At 31.1% G+C, this 17,860-nt stretch overlaps 3 protein-coding genes across 4 annotated transcripts; 1 reads left to right on the forward strand and 2 right to left on the reverse strand.

Moving 5' to 3' along the window:
• Positions 1 to 782: 782 nt before the first annotated feature.
• On the forward strand, positions 783 to 11,184 carry LOC111427756 (radial spoke head 14 homolog). Its single transcript, XM_071200502.1, has 12 exons — positions 783 to 959; positions 1,011 to 1,153; positions 1,206 to 1,324; positions 1,384 to 1,903; positions 1,957 to 2,115; positions 6,193 to 6,346; positions 9,756 to 9,775; positions 9,838 to 10,007; positions 10,117 to 10,322; positions 10,412 to 10,524; positions 10,575 to 10,685; positions 10,743 to 11,184. The coding sequence occupies exons 1-12, from the start codon at positions 875 to 877 to the stop codon at positions 10,833 to 10,835; spliced, it is 1,893 nt and encodes a 630-aa protein (XP_071056603.1). The 5' UTR covers positions 783 to 874; the 3' UTR covers positions 10,836 to 11,184.
• A 693-nt stretch (positions 11,185 to 11,877) lies between these two features.
• LOC111427814 (lysoplasmalogenase TMEM86A-like) lies at positions 11,878 to 16,461 on the reverse strand. 2 transcript variants are annotated; one of them, XM_071199765.1, is made up of 6 exons: positions 13,622 to 16,461; positions 13,401 to 13,567; positions 13,147 to 13,340; positions 12,864 to 13,087; positions 12,710 to 12,800; positions 11,878 to 12,614 (listed from the first exon to the last, which is right to left on the reverse strand). In XM_071199765.1, the coding sequence occupies exons 1-6, from the start codon at positions 13,646 to 13,648 to the stop codon at positions 12,610 to 12,612; spliced, it is 708 nt and encodes a 235-aa protein (XP_071055866.1). In that variant the 5' UTR covers positions 13,649 to 16,461; the 3' UTR covers positions 11,878 to 12,609. The 2 variants fall into 2 exon arrangements, with proteins under 2 accessions (XP_071055866.1, XP_022918904.1); XM_023063136.2 differs by lacking the exon at positions 11,878 to 12,614 and having other exon boundaries at positions 12,650 to 12,800.
• An 86-nt stretch (positions 16,462 to 16,547) lies between these two features.
• On the reverse strand, positions 16,548 to 17,647 carry LOC111427928 (ribonuclease HI). Its single transcript, XM_023063294.2, has 4 exons — positions 17,465 to 17,647; positions 17,068 to 17,409; positions 16,746 to 17,013; positions 16,548 to 16,685 (listed from the first exon to the last, which is right to left on the reverse strand). The coding sequence occupies exons 1-4, from the start codon at positions 17,590 to 17,592 to the stop codon at positions 16,602 to 16,604; spliced, it is 822 nt and encodes a 273-aa protein (XP_022919062.2). The 5' UTR covers positions 17,593 to 17,647; the 3' UTR covers positions 16,548 to 16,601.
• Positions 17,648 to 17,860: the final 213 nt, after the last annotated feature.

The raw sequence follows: 17,860 nt of genomic DNA on the forward strand, positions 1-17,860 counted from the left end.
TAATAATATTGCTCTATTGCACTTTTGCTGTCAGACATATAGACATCAAGAAAAATACGAAAATATGAAAATTTGACGAATTAGTTGTTTTTTCAAGTTGTTGATGGTAACACTGGGAAATCTGAGCATGTTATTAAAAACCTTTTAGAACAAAACTTGTAGCAAATTTTATGCTTAACAATATTGCTCTTTTGCACTTTTGCTCTCAGACGCATAGATATCGAGAATTATACGAAAATGTGAACATTTGACGAATTACTTATTTCATTAAGTTGTTGATGGTAACACTGGGGAATCTGAGCATGTTTCAAAAAAACTTTTAGAACATAACTTGTAACAAATTTGATGCTTAACAATATTGTTCTTTTGCACTTTTGCTCTCAGATGCATAGATATCGAGAAAAATACGAAAATGTGACAATTTGACGAATTAGTTGGTTTTTCAAGCTGTTGATGGTAACATTGGGGAATCTGAGCATGTTACAAAAAAACTTTTAGAACAAAAGTTGTAGCAAATTTTAGGCTTAGCAATATTGCTCTATTGCGTTTTTGCTCTCAGGCGGATAGATATCGAGAGATATACGAATATGTGAAAGTTAGACGAATTAGTTCTTTTTCTAATTGTTGATGGTAACATTGGGGAACCTGAGCATGTTGCAAAAAAACTTTTAGAATAAAAGTTGTAGCAAATTTTATGCTTAACAATATTGCCGTGCGTCTTCAGACGTACAAATAGGTTAAAACTTGACAACATTAATTGACAACAATTGATTAATTGAAATAAACAAGCTTGTCAAGTTTATCATCCTATAAACAGTTTTAGTGTCAATTTTAAAATAATTTTTTATAAATCTAAACCAATAAAGCAACAAAAATGTTTAGCGAACATAAAAATTCTTATCTCCAGCTTCATTGCAGCGGAATGAATCCAAGAATCATTAACAGATCCGTCGATTTAGGTAGCTAAAATGTTTCTTAATTAATTTTTTTTCAACACAATTTTCTTTTAGCTCGATGTCAATTAACAGTTGACTCCGGAGATTTTGAACCGCCTTGGCATCGGTTAGTTTCCGAACAACCCTGTATTCCCGTCCAAAATGTTGACGTGCTTCGAAGACCTTTAGGTTTCGGACGATGGGCAATGCCAAAATTGGTATAATCATTAAAATATAAATTTTCTTGTAATTCGTAAATTTTAAATGTAGCGTAGAGAACTTCATCACCCCGATGAAATCATTGTCATAGCAGCTCTTACAACATTTATTGATTTATTAAAAAACCCAGAACGCGGAGCTGAAGCAATAACACTACGCGTACCAGATAGGTAAATGTACAAAATCAAAAATGTATTTATTTTAAAATTAAAATATTTTCATCTACTAGAATAACTGATTTATTAAATCATGAAAACCCTGTAATTAGAGAACGAGCTTGTATGGTTTTAGCAGTTTTAGCAGAACTCGCCGATGGAAAAGAAGCAATCGTTCGTCATCCAAAGCTTTTATACTATTTAGCATTAACTCTCGATGATGTCGAAAACGCCGTTCGTATAAAAGCAGCAACTGTAGTTGAAGTAGTCTCAGATTTTTGGAAAGCCGCCGAAGAACTCGTATCTTTCGGTTACGTTCCAATCATTTTAGACTGCGTATCAAAAGATTGTGAAGAAATCGTGGTAATCTTATTGCGTGCTCTTAACAATTTAATGAACACTTGCGATGGTATGGAAGAAATGTTCGATTATGAAGCTTTCGATATATTAATGTGTATATCCCAATCTCCAAGTGTTCCTTTAAAAGTTGCCGCTTTAAAATGTTTAGCGACGCTTTTTAACACGGCCGAAGGAAGGGATTTGGCTTATAGATGTGATGTTTTGATTTATTTAAATAAATTATTACACTCAGAGGTGATTAATATTTTTTGTTTAGTAAGTTAATAATAAAAATTTTTATTTTTCAGATCCTTGAACTGTATCAAGCTGCACTTGAAGCTATAATGTTTGCAACGGTAAAATCGGCAGCGAGAATAAAAGCTTTAAAAGTTGTGCATTTATCAGATCGTTTAGTTTGCCTTTTACATGATTATTATAATCCACCAACACAAATGCATTGTTTACAGGTAAGAATCAAATCTTATTTTTAAGCTTAGAAATTTTATATCATTTATGTAATGTATGTGAAGATATAAGAAATATTTTTGGGCAAACGGATGAGAAATGAAAACGTGAACATTTTCAACTTTTTATTGACGTCATAAAACTCAAAAATTTTATAATAACTGAGCACTAAAACTTTTGTATCTTAACATTTTTCGATTGCTATCTTACTTTAGGAAATAACCGACTGTTTCCATACTTTTTTTTTAAATATGACACATACCGATATATAAAGTGTTAAGCTTAAGATGTTTGAACTTAGTTTAAGACATACTGTATATCAGCGTGGCCTTTTTCTAAATACTTTTATTCAAAAATGATAATTTCTACTATGTATGTACAGTGTAGCATTCTCCATCCATCACTGCAAATTATTAATCTCTTCTTCTACTTTCACATCCGGATTAAGAATAATTTTTTCTCTTGGTGTCTGGACCCAGTATTTATACAAGTATTTATGTCAAATCACTTCTTTTTGTTCATAATCTCGAAGACATCAACTTTGCCAATAAGTAGGACGACAACGCTACGGTAACACTGGGGAATCTGAGCATGTTACAAAAAACATTTAGAACAAAACTTGTAGAAAATTTTATGTCCAACAATATTGGTCTCTTGCACTTTTGCTCTCAGAGGCTTAGATATCAAGAAATATACGAAAATGTGAAAATTTGACGAATTAGTTGTTTTTTCAAATGGTTGATGGTAACATTGGGGAATCTGAGCATGTTACAAAAAAACATTTGGAACAAAACTTGTAGCAAATTTCATGCTCATCAATATTGCTCTCTTGCACTTTTGCTCTCAGAGGCATAGATATCAAGAAATATACGAAAATGTGAAAATTTGACGAATTAGTTGTTTTTTCAAATGGTTGATGGTAACACTGGAGAATGTGAGCATGTTACAAAAAAACATTTGGAACAAAACTTGTAGCAAATTTCATGCTCATCAATATTGCTCTCTTGCACTTTTGCTCTCAGAGGCATAGATATCAAGAAATATACGAAAATGTGAAAATTGGACGAATTAGTTGTTTTTTCAAATGGTTGATGGTAACACTGGAGAATGTGAGCATGTTACAAAAAAACATTTAGAACAAAACTTGTAGCAAATTTCATGCTCAACAATATTGCTCTCTTGCACTTTTGCTCTCAGAGGTATAGATATCAAGAAATGTACGAAAATGTGAAAATTTGACGAACTATTTGTTTTTTCAAATGGTTGATGGTAATACTGGGGAATCTGAGCATGTTACAAAAAACATTGGAACAAAACTTGTAGCAAATTTCATGCTCATCAATATTGCTCTCTTGCACTTTTGCTCTCAGAGGCATAGATATCAAGAAATATACGAAAATGTGAAAATTTGACGAAGTAGTTGTTTTTTCAAATGGTTGATGGTAACACTGGAGAATCTGAGCATGTTACAAAGAAACTTTTACAACAAAACTTGTTGCAAATTTCATGCTCAACAATATTGCTCTGTTGCACTTTTGCTCTCAGAGGCATAGATATCGAGAAATATAAGAATATGTGAAAATTTTACGAATTAGTTGTTTTTTCAAATGGTTGATGGTAACACGTTAGAATCTGAGCATGTTACAAAAAAACCTTTTACAACAAAACTTGTAGCAAATTTCATGCTCAACAATATTGCTCTGTTGCACTTTTGCTCTCAGAGGCATAGATATCAAGAAATGTACGAAAATGTGAAAATGTGAAAATTTGACGAACTATTTGTTTTTTCAAATGGTTGATGGTAATACTGGGGAATCTGAGCATGTTACAAAAAACATTTGGAACAAAACTTGTAGCAAATTTCATGCTCATCAATATTGCTCTCTTGCACTTTTGCTCTCAGAGGCATAGATATCAAGAAATATACGAAAATGTGAAAATTTGACGAATTAGTTGTTTTTTCAAATGGTTGATAGTAACACTGGAGAATGTGAGCATGTTACAAAAAAAAATTGGAACAAAACTTGTAGCAAATTTCATGCTCGTCAATATTGCTCTCTTGCACTTTTCCTCTCAGAGGCATAGATATCAAGAAATATACGTAAATGTGAAAATTTGACGAATTAGTTGTTTTTTCAAATGGTTAATGGTAACACTGGGGAATGTGAGCATGTTACAAAAAAACGTTTAGAACAAAACTTGTAGCAAATTTCATGCTCAACAATATTGCTCTTTTACACTTTTGCTCTCAGGGGCATAGATATCAAGAAATATACGAAAATGTGAAAATTTGACGAATTAGTTATTTTTTCAAATGGTTGATGATAACACTGGGGAATATGAGCATGTTACAAAAAAACTTTTACAACAAAACTTGTAGCAAATTTTATGTCCAACAATATTGCTCTCTTCCACTTTTGCTCTCAGAGGCATAGATATTAAGAAATATACGAAAATGTGAAAATTTGACGAATTAGTTGTTTTTTCAAATGGTTAATGGTAACACTGGGGAATCTGAGCATGTTACAAAAAACCATTTAGAACGAAACTTGTAGCAAATTTCATGCTCATTAATATTGCTTTCTTGCACTTTTGCTCTCAGAGGCATAGATATCGAGGAATATACGAATTATGTGAAAATTTTACGAATTAGTAGTTTTATCAAATGGTTGATGGTAACACTGGGAAGTCTGGGTATGTTACAAAAAAACATTTAGAACAAAACTTGTAGCAAATTTCATGCTCAACAATATTGCTCTTTTACACTTTTGCTCTCCGGGGCATAGATATCAAGAAATATACGAAAATGTGAAAATTTGACGAATTAGTTTTTTCAAATGGTTGATGGTTTCACTGGGGAATCTGAGCATGTTACAAAAAAACATTCAGAACAAAACTTGTAGCAAATTTCATACTCATCAATATTGCTCCCTTGCACTTTTGCTCTCAGAGGCATAGATATCAAGAAATATACGAAAATGTGAAAATTTGACGAATTGGTTGTTTTTTCAAATGGTTGATGGTAACACTGGGAAATCTGAGCATGTTACAAAAAAACTTTTAGAACAAAACATGTAGCAATTTTTGTGATTAACAATATTGCTCTCTTGCACTTTTACTTTCAGACGCATAGGTATCGAGAAGCTCGAATGGGACTAGACAGGGAAGAAGACGAGGGGAGAAATTAACTTAACATAACTTTATTTTCTTTCTTTCTAAAACCGTTTCCTCGAACAGCTTTCTAAAGAAGTATTGATCAATCCTTAACTTATGAATTTCCTCTAGAAGGCGACAAAACTTAGACGAGGTATTTCGCAAGCTGAATGTGAGTTAATTGCGCTTACGATGGGTCGAAGCAGGATGTTGTTAGTAAAATATTCGAGTTCTATGAGCCCTTTTAAATTATCCTCTTGGTGTCTGGTCATAATCTCTGAGACATAAACTTTACCAACACGTAGGACCGCTATTGCCGTTTTGTCTTCGTAAGTATAGCTTTTCTTTCGTCACGTTGGACTAGCATCCTTGAACAGCTGCCATTTCTTGAATCATTTCCTTTTTTGTTGATATTAAGTCCCATGTCTGAGTTTAGCCAGATTAATTTGAGAATCTCTTCCTTCCACTACCAACATCTTTCTTCTCTGCCTAGTTTCTGTTCCGACGCATTTTGCTATTTCTGGTAAGTTCGTTGTGTTCTAAAACTTGAATTCCTTGATTTCTGTTTCGCAGCACTTCAATAACTCATGTTCTAATATCTCTATAGTTATCTTTTCCACTTTGTCCCAGTCTTGCCTTGACATATGTCTCGAATTTTATATTCTTGTTACATTCTAATCAAGATTCTACTGCTTGGAGCTGAGTTAATGTAACTATCAATGCGCCAAATCATTATGGACTCATTTTAACCAATTTCAATGTATAATGGAACTCTTATATGCTCATTATGAATTATATTGGCAGTATTTTATAGAAAAGAAAGTATTAGAATGTTGCCTAAAAGAAATTTCGAATTCACTTTCTCTCAACCGGTTGCCCAAAACAAAATGTATACACATAATAATTAAATTTTAATTTTATTTAAGTGTTTAGTACATTTGTGTGAACACCCAATGTTAAGAAAACATGTAAACGAAAACTATTACGATGAAATTGCAACTTTATACGTTGGGAGTGATAAGGAATTACAGATATTAAAGGATAGATTATTAAGTGTTATTAATTGGCAACCCGAACAAGGTTAAAAAAAAATGTAAAATCAAAATGCAACGAAAAAGATTGTGATAAAATTGATAAAATAAATTATTGTGCAACTCGATAATTCTTTCTCTCAATTCATTTTGACCTTGAATGGTCGTTACTTTCGCGTTTCGCAGACCAGGACTCCGTTCGATTCGACATTTTCTTATCGATTTTGAATTTTAAATCATCTATGTTACAAATTCCGAACGTTACTAACGTTTAACGACAATTTTAGAATGTTTTGAAGGCGATATCTAAAACCGTTTAGTGAAAATCGTGAAAATCCAGCGCTGTTTATTTGGAGAGCATGCGTGAAATGAATAGAATTTTCGACGAGAAACGTTGTCTGTATTGTGTATAATCCCAGTCTCGTTTTATAACCGAACCAAAACGGATTGTGTGTGGCTTCCATATCGACTGTTTATATTTTTTTCATTTTTTTATTTACACTTTGTATTTTAAAAAAGGTTTGTTTAACGGATTTTATTGAAAAATGACAGAAGTTACTGATGCGGTGGGTATTTTTATAATTATTTTTTTTAATTTTTAATAAAATCCATCAAAAGATTGAATTTCATTCGAAATTATAAAAGGATGTTCTTTTTTGTTATCATTTTCAATGGTACTTGTATTTCGTTATCTACTTGATTTCACTTAGGGAATGATACGTCGATAATATTCAAGTAGAATTTTATTTTTTTTTAAAACGAGAATAAAAAAAACTCGTAGGGAATTCCCTTTGTTTCGCAGAAATTGCTTTGTTATTAATTTATTTAAGGAGAGTTGCTCAGATAAAGTAATCTTTATAACATTTTAAAAAAATAATTTATTTTATTGAAAATTTACTTCATTGTTCCCAACCTATTTTATTTTTATATGTAATTCACTCAAAATTGTACTAAAAATAGTCGTGGTTACCAACATATTTTTTTTTGATTTAATTTAACATTAATAATGACTCCAAAATTCATTTAGACATTAATAAATAACAGTACAGAGTGGCCAAATAAGTGTGCAAAGTACTCTATCTCGGAAACTACTCAATGTAGAGTTTCTACTACTCAGTTTTTTATTTTTTTAAAACTGCCTTCCTTCAAAAGATTTGTAGTCCAATTAGAAAACTTGGCATATTGACAAAAATAAACATAATTTTAAACACATAATACTTGTAAAACTAATTGTCCGAAAGAAATTGGTTCAAACTTCAAAAAGTTTTTTTAATGCCTCCTTAAATGCAGAAATTGCTGTCCATCAGGTTCTAGACATTGCTGGAGCCTCTCTTGTGTGGAAAAAACTACGCCTTCAATTCCGTGTCCTATTTCCATGTCTTATCTGGTTGTAGGTTGAGTTTGAAACACCATGTCTTTTAACGGCTCCCATAAATAGAAATCCAAACAAGTTAAGTCTGAGGATCAGGCTGGCCATGGAAATAGGTTTCCTCCTGCGACTCATCGAGATGGCCTCTCACATTTATGGCAAAATGTGCTGGACAACCATCCAGTTGTAAAAACAAATTTTGCCGTGTTTCCAATGGCACACCTTCTAACAAAATCGGTAATTCAAGAGTGGAAATTCGAAAGTACCAAAAAAATTAAACTGAGATATTGCATAAAATATGTCTAAAACATAAAAAATATATAAAAACTTACATGAAAAACATTAACGACGACTGCTAGAAGGTTTTAATTGCCGAGGGCAAGAAGGCGAAAAAAGGGTCTATATCCAAGGAATCTTTTGCTGCGATTCTATTCTTTCTATGAGGTCTTCATAAAACTGATTATATTTCAATGGAATGTAGTCTAGCATGTTTTTACGTTTCTCGGCTGAAATGCGATTTGTGCAGTTGAGTTCGAAAACCACTGCATGAAAAATGCCATTCGTCCTTTTTCCTTTTTTTTAGACATTACAAGTTATCCATGTTTCCAACTCAGAAAAGGTCCTCTTGGTTTTTACTGAGGTTTGTTGCCTTTGTTCAATTTTAATCCAGACTACATGTTAAATTTGTAGATTATTGTATTCAGATATTCATCTATCATGTTCTGAAAATCCTTGAAATCGTTTTTTTGCATATAGACTACATTAAAAGATGGCCTCTTTTTCTATTTGGGCAATATCTCTGTCGCAAGTGAGATAGGAATGGCCACTTACCAGAAACTTTTGCTCGACTTTTTCGTAGATTATCAATTATCATCATGGTCAATCAATTATAGATTGACCAATTGATCAAAATCCATTGAGTTTTTTCATTAAATCTTCTTTCACCGATATTTTAGGTTAGAAACAAGATATCGAGGTTTCACTAGCTTGTTTCTTGAAAAAAAAAGTAATACCAATAGCTTTAACTTTTCTAAGAAAATTCATAATTCTTATTATAACATCGAAAATGCCCTCTAGTAAAACCTAGAACTAGAATCCCGATGGATTCGTAGCCGTCTAGAGAGACGTGTGGCTAAATCCGAATGTTTCTAGTTCATGATCTAGTGTTAGATCTAATTTTACAGTATCACTAGAACTAACACAAGACCTAGAACTAGAATCATTCGGGTGTAGCCGTGTTGAGAGACGTGCGGCTAAATCCGAATATTTCTAGTTCTCGGTCTAGTGTTAGTTCTAATATTGCACTAGCACTGGAACTAACACAAGACCTAGAACTAGAATCAATCGGGTTTGGCCGTCTAGAGAGAGGTGCGGCTAAATCCGAATGTTTCTAGTTTATGGTCTAGTCCTAGTTCTAGTATTGCACTATCACTAGATCTAATACAAGACCTAGAACTAGAATCATTCGGATTTAGCCGTCTTGAGAGACGTACGGCTAAATCCGAATGTTTCTAGTTCTCGGTCTAGTGTTAGATCTAATTTTACCGTATCACTAGAACTAACACAAGACCTAGAACTAGAATCATTCGGGTTTAGCCGTCTTGAGAGACGTGTGGCTAAACCCGAATGTTTCTAGTTCTCGGTCTAGTGTTAGATCTAATTTTACACTATCACTAGAACTAACACAAGACTTAGAACTAGAATCATTCGGATTTAGCCGTCTTGAGAGACGTGCTGCTAAATCCGAATGTTTCTAGTTCTAAGTCTAGTGTTAGTTTTAATTTTAATTGTTATTCTACGATAGATTGTAGTATATTTTTATTCAACGAAAAGTAGAACTAACAATAGACCTAGAACCAAAACTCAGGGTTATCATAAGACGTCACCTTTTTCCAAGCAAAACTTTTCCTTTGCAAAACCTACCCAATACCTGTACTATTAAGGTATGTTGTATATTATGTAGAACAATGCAAGTACATAGTAATTTCGTAACTATGGTTACTGCATTCATTATTGCGAGTTACATAAAATTCCCGGTATAAATTGCATATTAAATGTTGTTTTGACAGTTAACTTTTTAATTTGACAGATTTAAAAAAAATTATTCGCGTTAATCATGCAATTAACATTAAAAACATTAAATTTGAAGATTCTTTCATTACATTTTTTAGTTAAAATCGGCTGGTCCAAAGCTAGTTCCATTTTTAAAAACTGTCGCGATTTATTTCGTGATTTACATCCCTTTTGGTCAACCTAGCATTACAGCGGCAACTTTAAAATGTTTACCCATTATAAGTTTGATGATCTTCGTTGTTCTCTACACCAGAACTTTAGAGCAAAGGTAAATAAATGTAAATCGTATTCGGAAATGATTTAATACAGCGTTTGCGTGATGTTTAATCTCACGCACTACAAAAATAAATTTGTATTTTGACCTTTATTTTTTTTAGACATAAATGGTTTGGACGAAAAATCCTTTTAGGTTTAGCGTTTTCGTGTATTGGAGACGCTTGCCTTGTGTGGTCACATAGTCGAACATTTTTCGAATTGGGAATGTTAGCTTTTGGAATTGGTCATACTTTTTATATCCAAGCGTTCGGTTTTAAACCCCTCAACATGAAGCTTGGCCTCGCTTTATATCTTACTTCAATCGGATGTAAGTTATTTATAAAACCATTTTTTTCCCTCAATATTTGAAAACTTGGAGGTGATTCAAAATTTTTTTTTTACTTTTCGATATTTCAGCTGTTGTTTACATGATGCCTGGTCTTAATGGAATGTTAGTTTACGCCGTTCCAATTTATTCAGTTGCTATTACGACTATGTTTTGGAGAGCTGCCTCGAGGCTTAACAAGAGGGTATATATGTTCAATCAAGTTAAAGAAAGAATAATAATAAATTTTTTTAGGAGCCTTTTAGTTGGAGTAAATTATTTACGGTTTTGGGAGCGTTTAGTTTTCTTATGTCGGATGGAATTTTAGCTTTTGATCGATTTAAATTTCCGGTTCCTCACAGCCAGGTAAATTTTTTTTATAATAATTTATAAAACATTAAATTGCTTCTTATTTTATTTTAGGCGTTGATAATGACAACATATTATGCGGCTCAGTTGGGTATAGCACTCAGTGTGGTTGATCCTAGGGATTCCAGTAAGATCAGGAAAGCTTAAGTATCAAGAAATAGCTCAATAAATAGTTAAAAATAACGATAGTTAGTTCATTCGGTTAATTAATTGCAGTCTTCCTAATCGGAATTAGAAAAGAAATATATTAAATAATTGTCTTCCTATTTTAATTTTTTAAAACAATTTTATTAATTTGGACTGCACTATCTGTGATTAAAATAATTTTTCTTCCTTATTTTTTGATTACTTTATAAACTTCTCCTAGATGATATGGTACAATAGATATTAGAATAGCATTGAGGCGATTTACTCCAGACTTTGTAGTTTTTAAGAGTATTTTATGAATAGTTCGTAAATTTACGATATGGTTAAAAAAATAAATGTTTTTAATGTTTACGATTTTTTATTTAGTTATAACTAGTGATGGATGCCGGATATTCGGCATTATGGTTATAATTTCTGAAGTGATACTCTATATTGCCACATTATTGCGATATTTGAATAAAAATGAAATTAATAAGAAAGCTGATAAGATATGTCAACTTATTTGAATCCAAGATACAAAATGAACTTTTATGATACTGATTTAACTAACGAAGCAACTAGATACTATAATTAATAATTGATGATATTTCCACGAGGATCCTTCAAGAAATGAATTTTATAGCGAATTTTGAAAGTTATCGATGAAAATTGCAACATCGAAAATTTTATCAAAACTTCAAATATTGTTTTCTCAAAAACTAAATGCTATTTTTCAAAACGGGTTGGTGCATTGGAAAGAAGACACTTTTATTAACACGTTGGGAAATTTTCATACTCATATTCTAAGAACTGGATTTTATACGAATTTTTAAAACTTAATCGGCGAAAATTGCAAAATTCTAAAAAATTGTCGATCATTTTAAAATTTTATTTCTCAAAAACTAAAAGAGATTTTTCAAAACGGCTTTTTGCATTAAAAAGAGGATACTATAATTAATAATTGATGATATTTCCACAAGGATCCTTCAAGAAATGAATTTTATAGCGAATTTTGAAAATAATCGATGAAAATTGCAACATCGAAAATTGTATCAAAACTTCAAATATCGTTTTCTCAAAAACTAAATGCTATTTTTCAAAACGGGTTGGTTCATTGGAAAGAAGACACTTTTATTATCACTTTGCGAAATTTTCAAACTCATATTCCAAGAAATGGATTTTATACGAATTTTTAAAACTTAATCGGCGAAAATTGCAAAATTCGAAAAAATTGTCGATCATATCAAAAATTTATTTCTCAAAAACTAAAAGTGATTTTTCAAAACGGCTTGTTGCATTAAAAAGAGGATACTTTAATTAATAATTGGTGATATTTCCACAAGAATCGTTCTAGAAATGAATCTTATAGCGAATTTTGAAAGTTATCGATGAAAATTGCAATTTTATCAAAACTTCAAATATTGTTTTCTCAAAAACTAAATGCTATTTTTCAAAACGGGTTGGTTGATTGGAAAGAAGACACAATTTTAAAAAATTGCCGGATATCCGTTCCACCACTAGTTCCACCAACCTTACACCGCGACCTCAAAGCGCTATAGTTGATTCCACTCCTCTGTGTAGAGCAACTCTTTCAAGAGATTGTGGTATTGCCTTGTTGAGCGCATCTTCTATATCCAGAAACGCATAAACCGAGATCTCTTTATCCTGGAGCGTCCTGGGTACTGTACCAATCAAGCTGTTTAGAGCCAATTCTTTGACTTTCCCGCTTGATAGGTCTACTGGTGGTGACTCAGATACCAGTGCCAGTTTTTCAAAGGTTTTCAACAGAATGGCGTTAAGCTGATGGGTCGAAAGGCATGTGTAAAAGGCAACAATTATTTTATTTGTATTTTTTATTACTTCATATTTCTAACAATAAAAAATCGTGCATTTACCAATATCTTTATGTTTTTCTGGTATCCTTGGATCTAAAACGCTGATAGCCATTCCAAGCTGGGCAACATAATAAGTTGACATGATAATATACTAAAATAAAACATATCGTTTTATTCAACACAGAAAAAAAAATTAAATAATAAAGATATTTACGTGACTGTTAGGAATATCAGTAACAAACATGTCAATTCCAATAAAAGCATCTGAAACGACGAAATTAATAGCACAAAAAACGACAAACCATTTCGTTATGGTCCAATCTTTTTTCAGATAAATCCTAGCGCTAGCTCTCCATAACATTGTAACTATTATAGCTCCATAAAGTGGTAAACCAACGATTAAGAAACCATCTAAATATGGTATTATATAAATTGATACTATAAAATAAATAATATAATTATTAATAATCTAAATTTCATTTCAAATTTTGATTTACATCCGATTATCAAAGCATAACAAATTACACCAAAAATCCACGCTCTCGGATTCCACCCATAAGCGGTGATATAGAAAATGTGTCCAACTGCAAAAGATGCAGCTCCTTCTATGAAATTACCAATATATAAAAGCGCATCACCGAGCGAACCAAATAATAAACCAAACATTACCATGTAACAGAACCATTTGTACCTATCCCAAATAAATGAATTAAAAGTTTTTTAATACAAATTTAAAAATTATATATCTTACTCTTTTTCATAGTTAATTGTGTGAAGACCAACGAAAATTATTAGACACCAAATAGGTAAACATTTTATAACAATTCCTACAATATCACTTTCTATTGGAATAAAATCAGTGAAATAAATCACAACGGCGATAAAATAAGGGATTAGTTTCGTTAGAACACCACCGAACTAAAATCACAAAATATATAGAATATCTTTTTATACACAAAAAGAATCTTTTACTTGAAAGCAACGGTTACTGGTTTTCATTTTTAAGAAACAATATTGATTACATCGCTGGGGGGGACTGCTTTAAACAATCTGATGTGATAAACCTGTCGTTATTAAACAATACGCTAATCTATCAAGCGTAACTAAAATTGTAAAAGTGCAAAATACGTCAAACGAGTGATATTATTATAAAGATGAATTTTTATCTGATAGGAAAGATTTGAAATTTCTTATCTTGTATCAAAAAAAAATTAATTTTAAAGAATGCACTTTTATACATCTAAATAATAAAATAAATATCAAAAATTATCTTAAATAAATTTTAAATTATATTATATATCCCCTTATATTATATATATATTAATTTCGGCTTTACGTGTATACAAGAAGACAATATTGATTTACTACAATGTGTTGTATGTGGAACTGTTTTAGCAAACTCATCTATAAAATCCAATAAACTTTTAAGACATTTACATATGAACCATATTGACTACAAAGATAGACCACTAAACTTTTTTAAAAGAAAACTTAAAGAATTGAACGCGAATAAATCAAGTTTGACTAAATATGTTGGAACAGATTAGCATTGCATATTGCTAAGACCAAAAATGCGTGCAATATAGGAGAAGTACTAATAAAACCATACTTCAAAGAAGTTTGTCAAGAAATGTTTGGAGAAGAATATGCTGTGCAAATTAGTAATATTCCTATGTTTGCTGAAACAGTAAGTAGAGTACTTAGCATTTCAAATAACGTGGAATTACAACTAATTGATCAATTGGAAGATTCACCTTACAGTTATTGATGAAGGAGGACATGAAAGAAGCATTATGCACCTTAAAACTACAATCTTGTAAAGTTTTTGATGCCATAAATTCATACATTGAGTCATTCCTTGGAATAAATGTATGGATGGAGCAGTGGCGATGGTAGGAAAAAACAAAGGTGTACACAAATTGGGCAATTATTGCATAAAAATATAATAAAAACCCACAAAAAAAAATTGTGTAATAGCCAGTTTTCGCTTAATTGCGAGAAGAGATAAGCTGGCTTTCGAGGGGGAAGGTACTGAAAAGATTTTTTGACTGAAAAAATACTCTTAAATGATCAAAATGTACTACAATAAAAATTGGATAATTGCAACATTGCTTTTATCGAATTAATTATTAAATTTAAATACAAGGTGCAATTTACTGACGTTAAATGCACATATAACATAGAAAGAGATCTTCTATTTAATTTTTATTGAGTTTATTAAAATATTACAATTCAAAAAAAATCATATCTTTTATTAAGCTACAAACTTTATCATTGATTTAAACTGATACATACTATAACAGTATATAATACAAAAAGCAACATGATAAAAATTAATCATTTTCTAATTTTACATAAGACTACATTTTCTCTTATATTTCTCAATGTTAATATGTCTGCCACGGACAAGAGAGGTAACAATTAAGAGATAAATTCATACAATAATTGTATGTATGTATTATATGTAGGTCCTTGATGAACCTTAGTATTGCCTTGAGATCTTGAACCTTTATGTCAGTAGGTGTCAAAAAATGTTGTGTCTTAGACGGCCTCTGACGACGCAATTGCACAGTATATGTTCAGCTTTTTCTGAGTCGTCGTTGCAAAGTCGACAAGTTTGATCCTCAGTTTGTCCAATGTGAAAGAGGTGGTATTTTAGGGGCGTCAGGTAACCTGAGAGCGTCCTTTTTGGTTTTGTTTTGCGACGGAGTTATCATACTCTAAATTCTTTCCAGCGTAAGGCTACCTTTGAGACCTCCCAACTGTTGATTATTTGTTTTAGGTGGCTTTTTTGTAGTCCACAACCAGGTTGGGGTCCAATGAAGGGCGTGTTTGCATGATTGTGGCATAATTGTTACCCTTTCTTTTGATTTTTTTCTACCTGGAGCCCTTTTTTCATCTTTCATCACCAATGTTTTATTTTTCACCAAAACTTTCAATGAACCCAGGAACAGCTGAATGATTTGCGGAAAGTTTTTCTTCGCTAATTTTTAATAATATTATACCACGACGTCTTTTAAATTTTTATATCCAACCTAGATTGGCTTAAAATTTTATACTTGAATTAAAAGTTCTATAAAATTCGATAGCTTTATTCTTAATTCTTTCATTTAAAAACCAAGTATATAACGATCTTTCAATATCCGAAAACAATACTTTTTTTATTCGTTTCATAATTCGTTTCATTATTAGTTTTTTCAAAACTTTAAGCCAAAAAATGTTCGATATTTTCTTTGTTATTTTTTGTACGTGAAATTGTGCTTTTGTTCACTTTATATAATTTACAAATATCACTCACTTTAGCATTGTTTTGTAATTTCATTAATATTTCAGCCTTTTCACGCATATTTAACTGATTTCTCACCAATTTAGTAAGTTAACTAAGTCATTTAACGAAATTAAAACTGGTTGCTATTATAGAGAGTTGCAAATAGAGAATGTAGCGTTTATAGGAGTTGCATTTATCGAATTTTTACTGTACTACCAGAACACATCAAAAACAACATAAAGGTTGCTTACTTTACTGATATTTTTATATTTTAAGAATAGAAAGCATTAAATAGATGCCACAATGAGAATAGCATTAAATCAGTTAATTGAACCTAGGATGCATAAAGTAGTTAAACTAAATGCAGTAACATAAAAGCCACTGATCTTAGAATATCTCAAAATTAACTGAGACGCACTGAAACGCATAAATACTATATTTAATAATAGATTTAGGTTTCATTTTCAATAACAGTAATTATCCCCACTTTTAACTTATGGGTCACATTAAGATTTTATTGATATTTTTGGGGCGCCACTTAAAAAAGTTTGGTGTAAACCACAACCCCATTTTTAGATTCTGAACCCTTGCAGGATAGTTACTGTATTATTCAATGATAAGATTTCAATAAACATTTCAAAAATAAATAAGTGGAATTTATTAATAATCTTACTCTTACTAAAACTATCTATAATTTAAAGCCCCTTTTCGAGCTAACTGATCAGCTCCCTCATTTCCTTCAATTCCTTTGTGACCAGCAACATATTCCTACACACAAAAAAGAAACGTTTTGCATTTAAAGTTTGTATTAAAGAAAATAAATTTTACCCATTTAATTGAATCCATTTTATTACAACATTGGTCCAATTTTATAAATTCCTCTTTATTTTTAACCTCACCACCAGTCGATAGGGTCCAATTATTTTTCTTCCATTTCACTATCCAAGACGTCATCGCGTTTATAACAAATTGAGAGTCGGTTTTTATTAATAATTTCTTATTTCCTAACTCATAAACAATGTCTATAGCTTTAATACAAGCCTGGATTTCTGCTACATTATTAGTGGCTTTTCCAATGACAGGAGCTGAATAGTTTCTAAACACAAAAAGATAAAATACATATTATTTAATATTAGAATGTAAAGCTTACAAAGCATGGTTGTTTCCAAACCAAACTCCAATTCCTGCTTTGGCCTTCTTTTTCCCATTATTCTCACAAGCTCCATCAGTATAAACAACAATATGATCAGAATTATATGTAAAATCACTTTGTGTGGGGGATTGTTTAAAACGCTTCGGAGGTTGAGTATCTAACACATCATCAAAATTATCTGTTGCATCAGTTGAAAATTCCCTTTTAACATGCATAGATGTAGGATTTTCATTTACAAGTTGAAGCATACTCCCCTTTATTGAAGCAATTTCTTTCATTAATCGCTTAACATCACTTTCAGCTTTGCTTAATCGAGTATTTAAGGATTGTATTATGTCGCTAAGAAATAAATAACATTAACATCTTCTTCAAAAAGTAAAGTTGATCTACTTACGTATTTGAAGACATTTTATTCTTAGATAAATGCAATGAAAAGTTAGTTAAAAGTCTCAAAGTATAAAAATTAAAGCTGTTAACGTTTACGTAGTAAAATTCCACCAAATTTATTAAAAATTTTCGCATTTAATTGAAATACGGTTAAAAAGTAATGAAATAAAATTGAGGTTAGGTTTAAAATTGAAATAAATTGACGTTTGCTTTGATCGTACCAACTTAAATTATAATAAATATAAATCATATAATAAATGTTTTTTTTAAATTATCTAGAAGCTTTAAATTAATAATAAAAAACGTAATAAATAATTTAAAATCAACTTTTTTAAGAATAAATGTTAATTTGAAATGTTTTGTTTCTTATCTCATTTTTGCCAACGCACACAAAATAAATCAA

Source organism: Onthophagus taurus, chromosome 11, assembly GCF_036711975.1.
Source record: "Onthophagus taurus isolate NC chromosome 11, IU_Otau_3.0, whole genome shotgun sequence".
NCBI lineage: Eukaryota > Metazoa > Arthropoda > Insecta > Coleoptera > Scarabaeidae > Onthophagus > Onthophagus taurus.

What these genes read in the sequence shown, in the direction of transcription:
- LOC111427756 (XM_071200502.1), top strand. Translation starts at nt 875, where the DNA reads ATGTTTAGCGAACATAAAAATTCTTATCTCCAGCTTCATTGCAGCGGA. An exon ending in ACCAGAACTTTAGAGCAAAG is followed by an intron (nt 10,008 to 10,116) that starts GTAAATAAATGT and finishes TATTTTTTTTAG; the next exon opens with ACATAAATGGTTTGGACGAA. An exon ending in ATATCTTACTTCAATCGGAT is followed by an intron (nt 10,323 to 10,411) that starts GTAAGTTATTTA and finishes TCGATATTTCAG; the next exon opens with CTGTTGTTTACATGATGCCT.
- LOC111427814 (XM_023063136.2), bottom strand. Translation starts at nt 13,648, where the DNA reads ATGAAAACCAGTAACCGTTGCTTTCAA. An exon ending in CCAGTAACCGTTGCTTTCAA is followed by an intron (nt 13,568 to 13,621) that starts GTAAAAGATTCT and finishes TTGTGATTTTAG; the next exon opens with TTCGGTGGTGTTCTAACGAA. An exon ending in CTGATATTCCTAACAGTCAC is followed by an intron (nt 12,801 to 12,863) that starts GTAAATATCTTT and finishes GTTTTATTTTAG; the next exon opens with TATATTATCATGTCAACTTA.
- LOC111427928 (XM_023063294.2), bottom strand. Translation starts at nt 17,592, where the DNA reads ATGCGAAAATTTTTAATAAATTTGGTGGAATTTTACTACGTAAACGTT. An exon ending in AATAAAATGTCTTCAAATAC is followed by an intron (nt 17,410 to 17,464) that starts GTAAGTAGATCA and finishes TTTATTTCTTAG; the next exon opens with CGACATAATACAATCCTTAA. An exon ending in TTTGGAAACAACCATGCTTT is followed by an intron (nt 17,014 to 17,067) that starts GTAAGCTTTACA and finishes TTTTGTGTTTAG; the next exon opens with AAACTATTCAGCTCCTGTCA.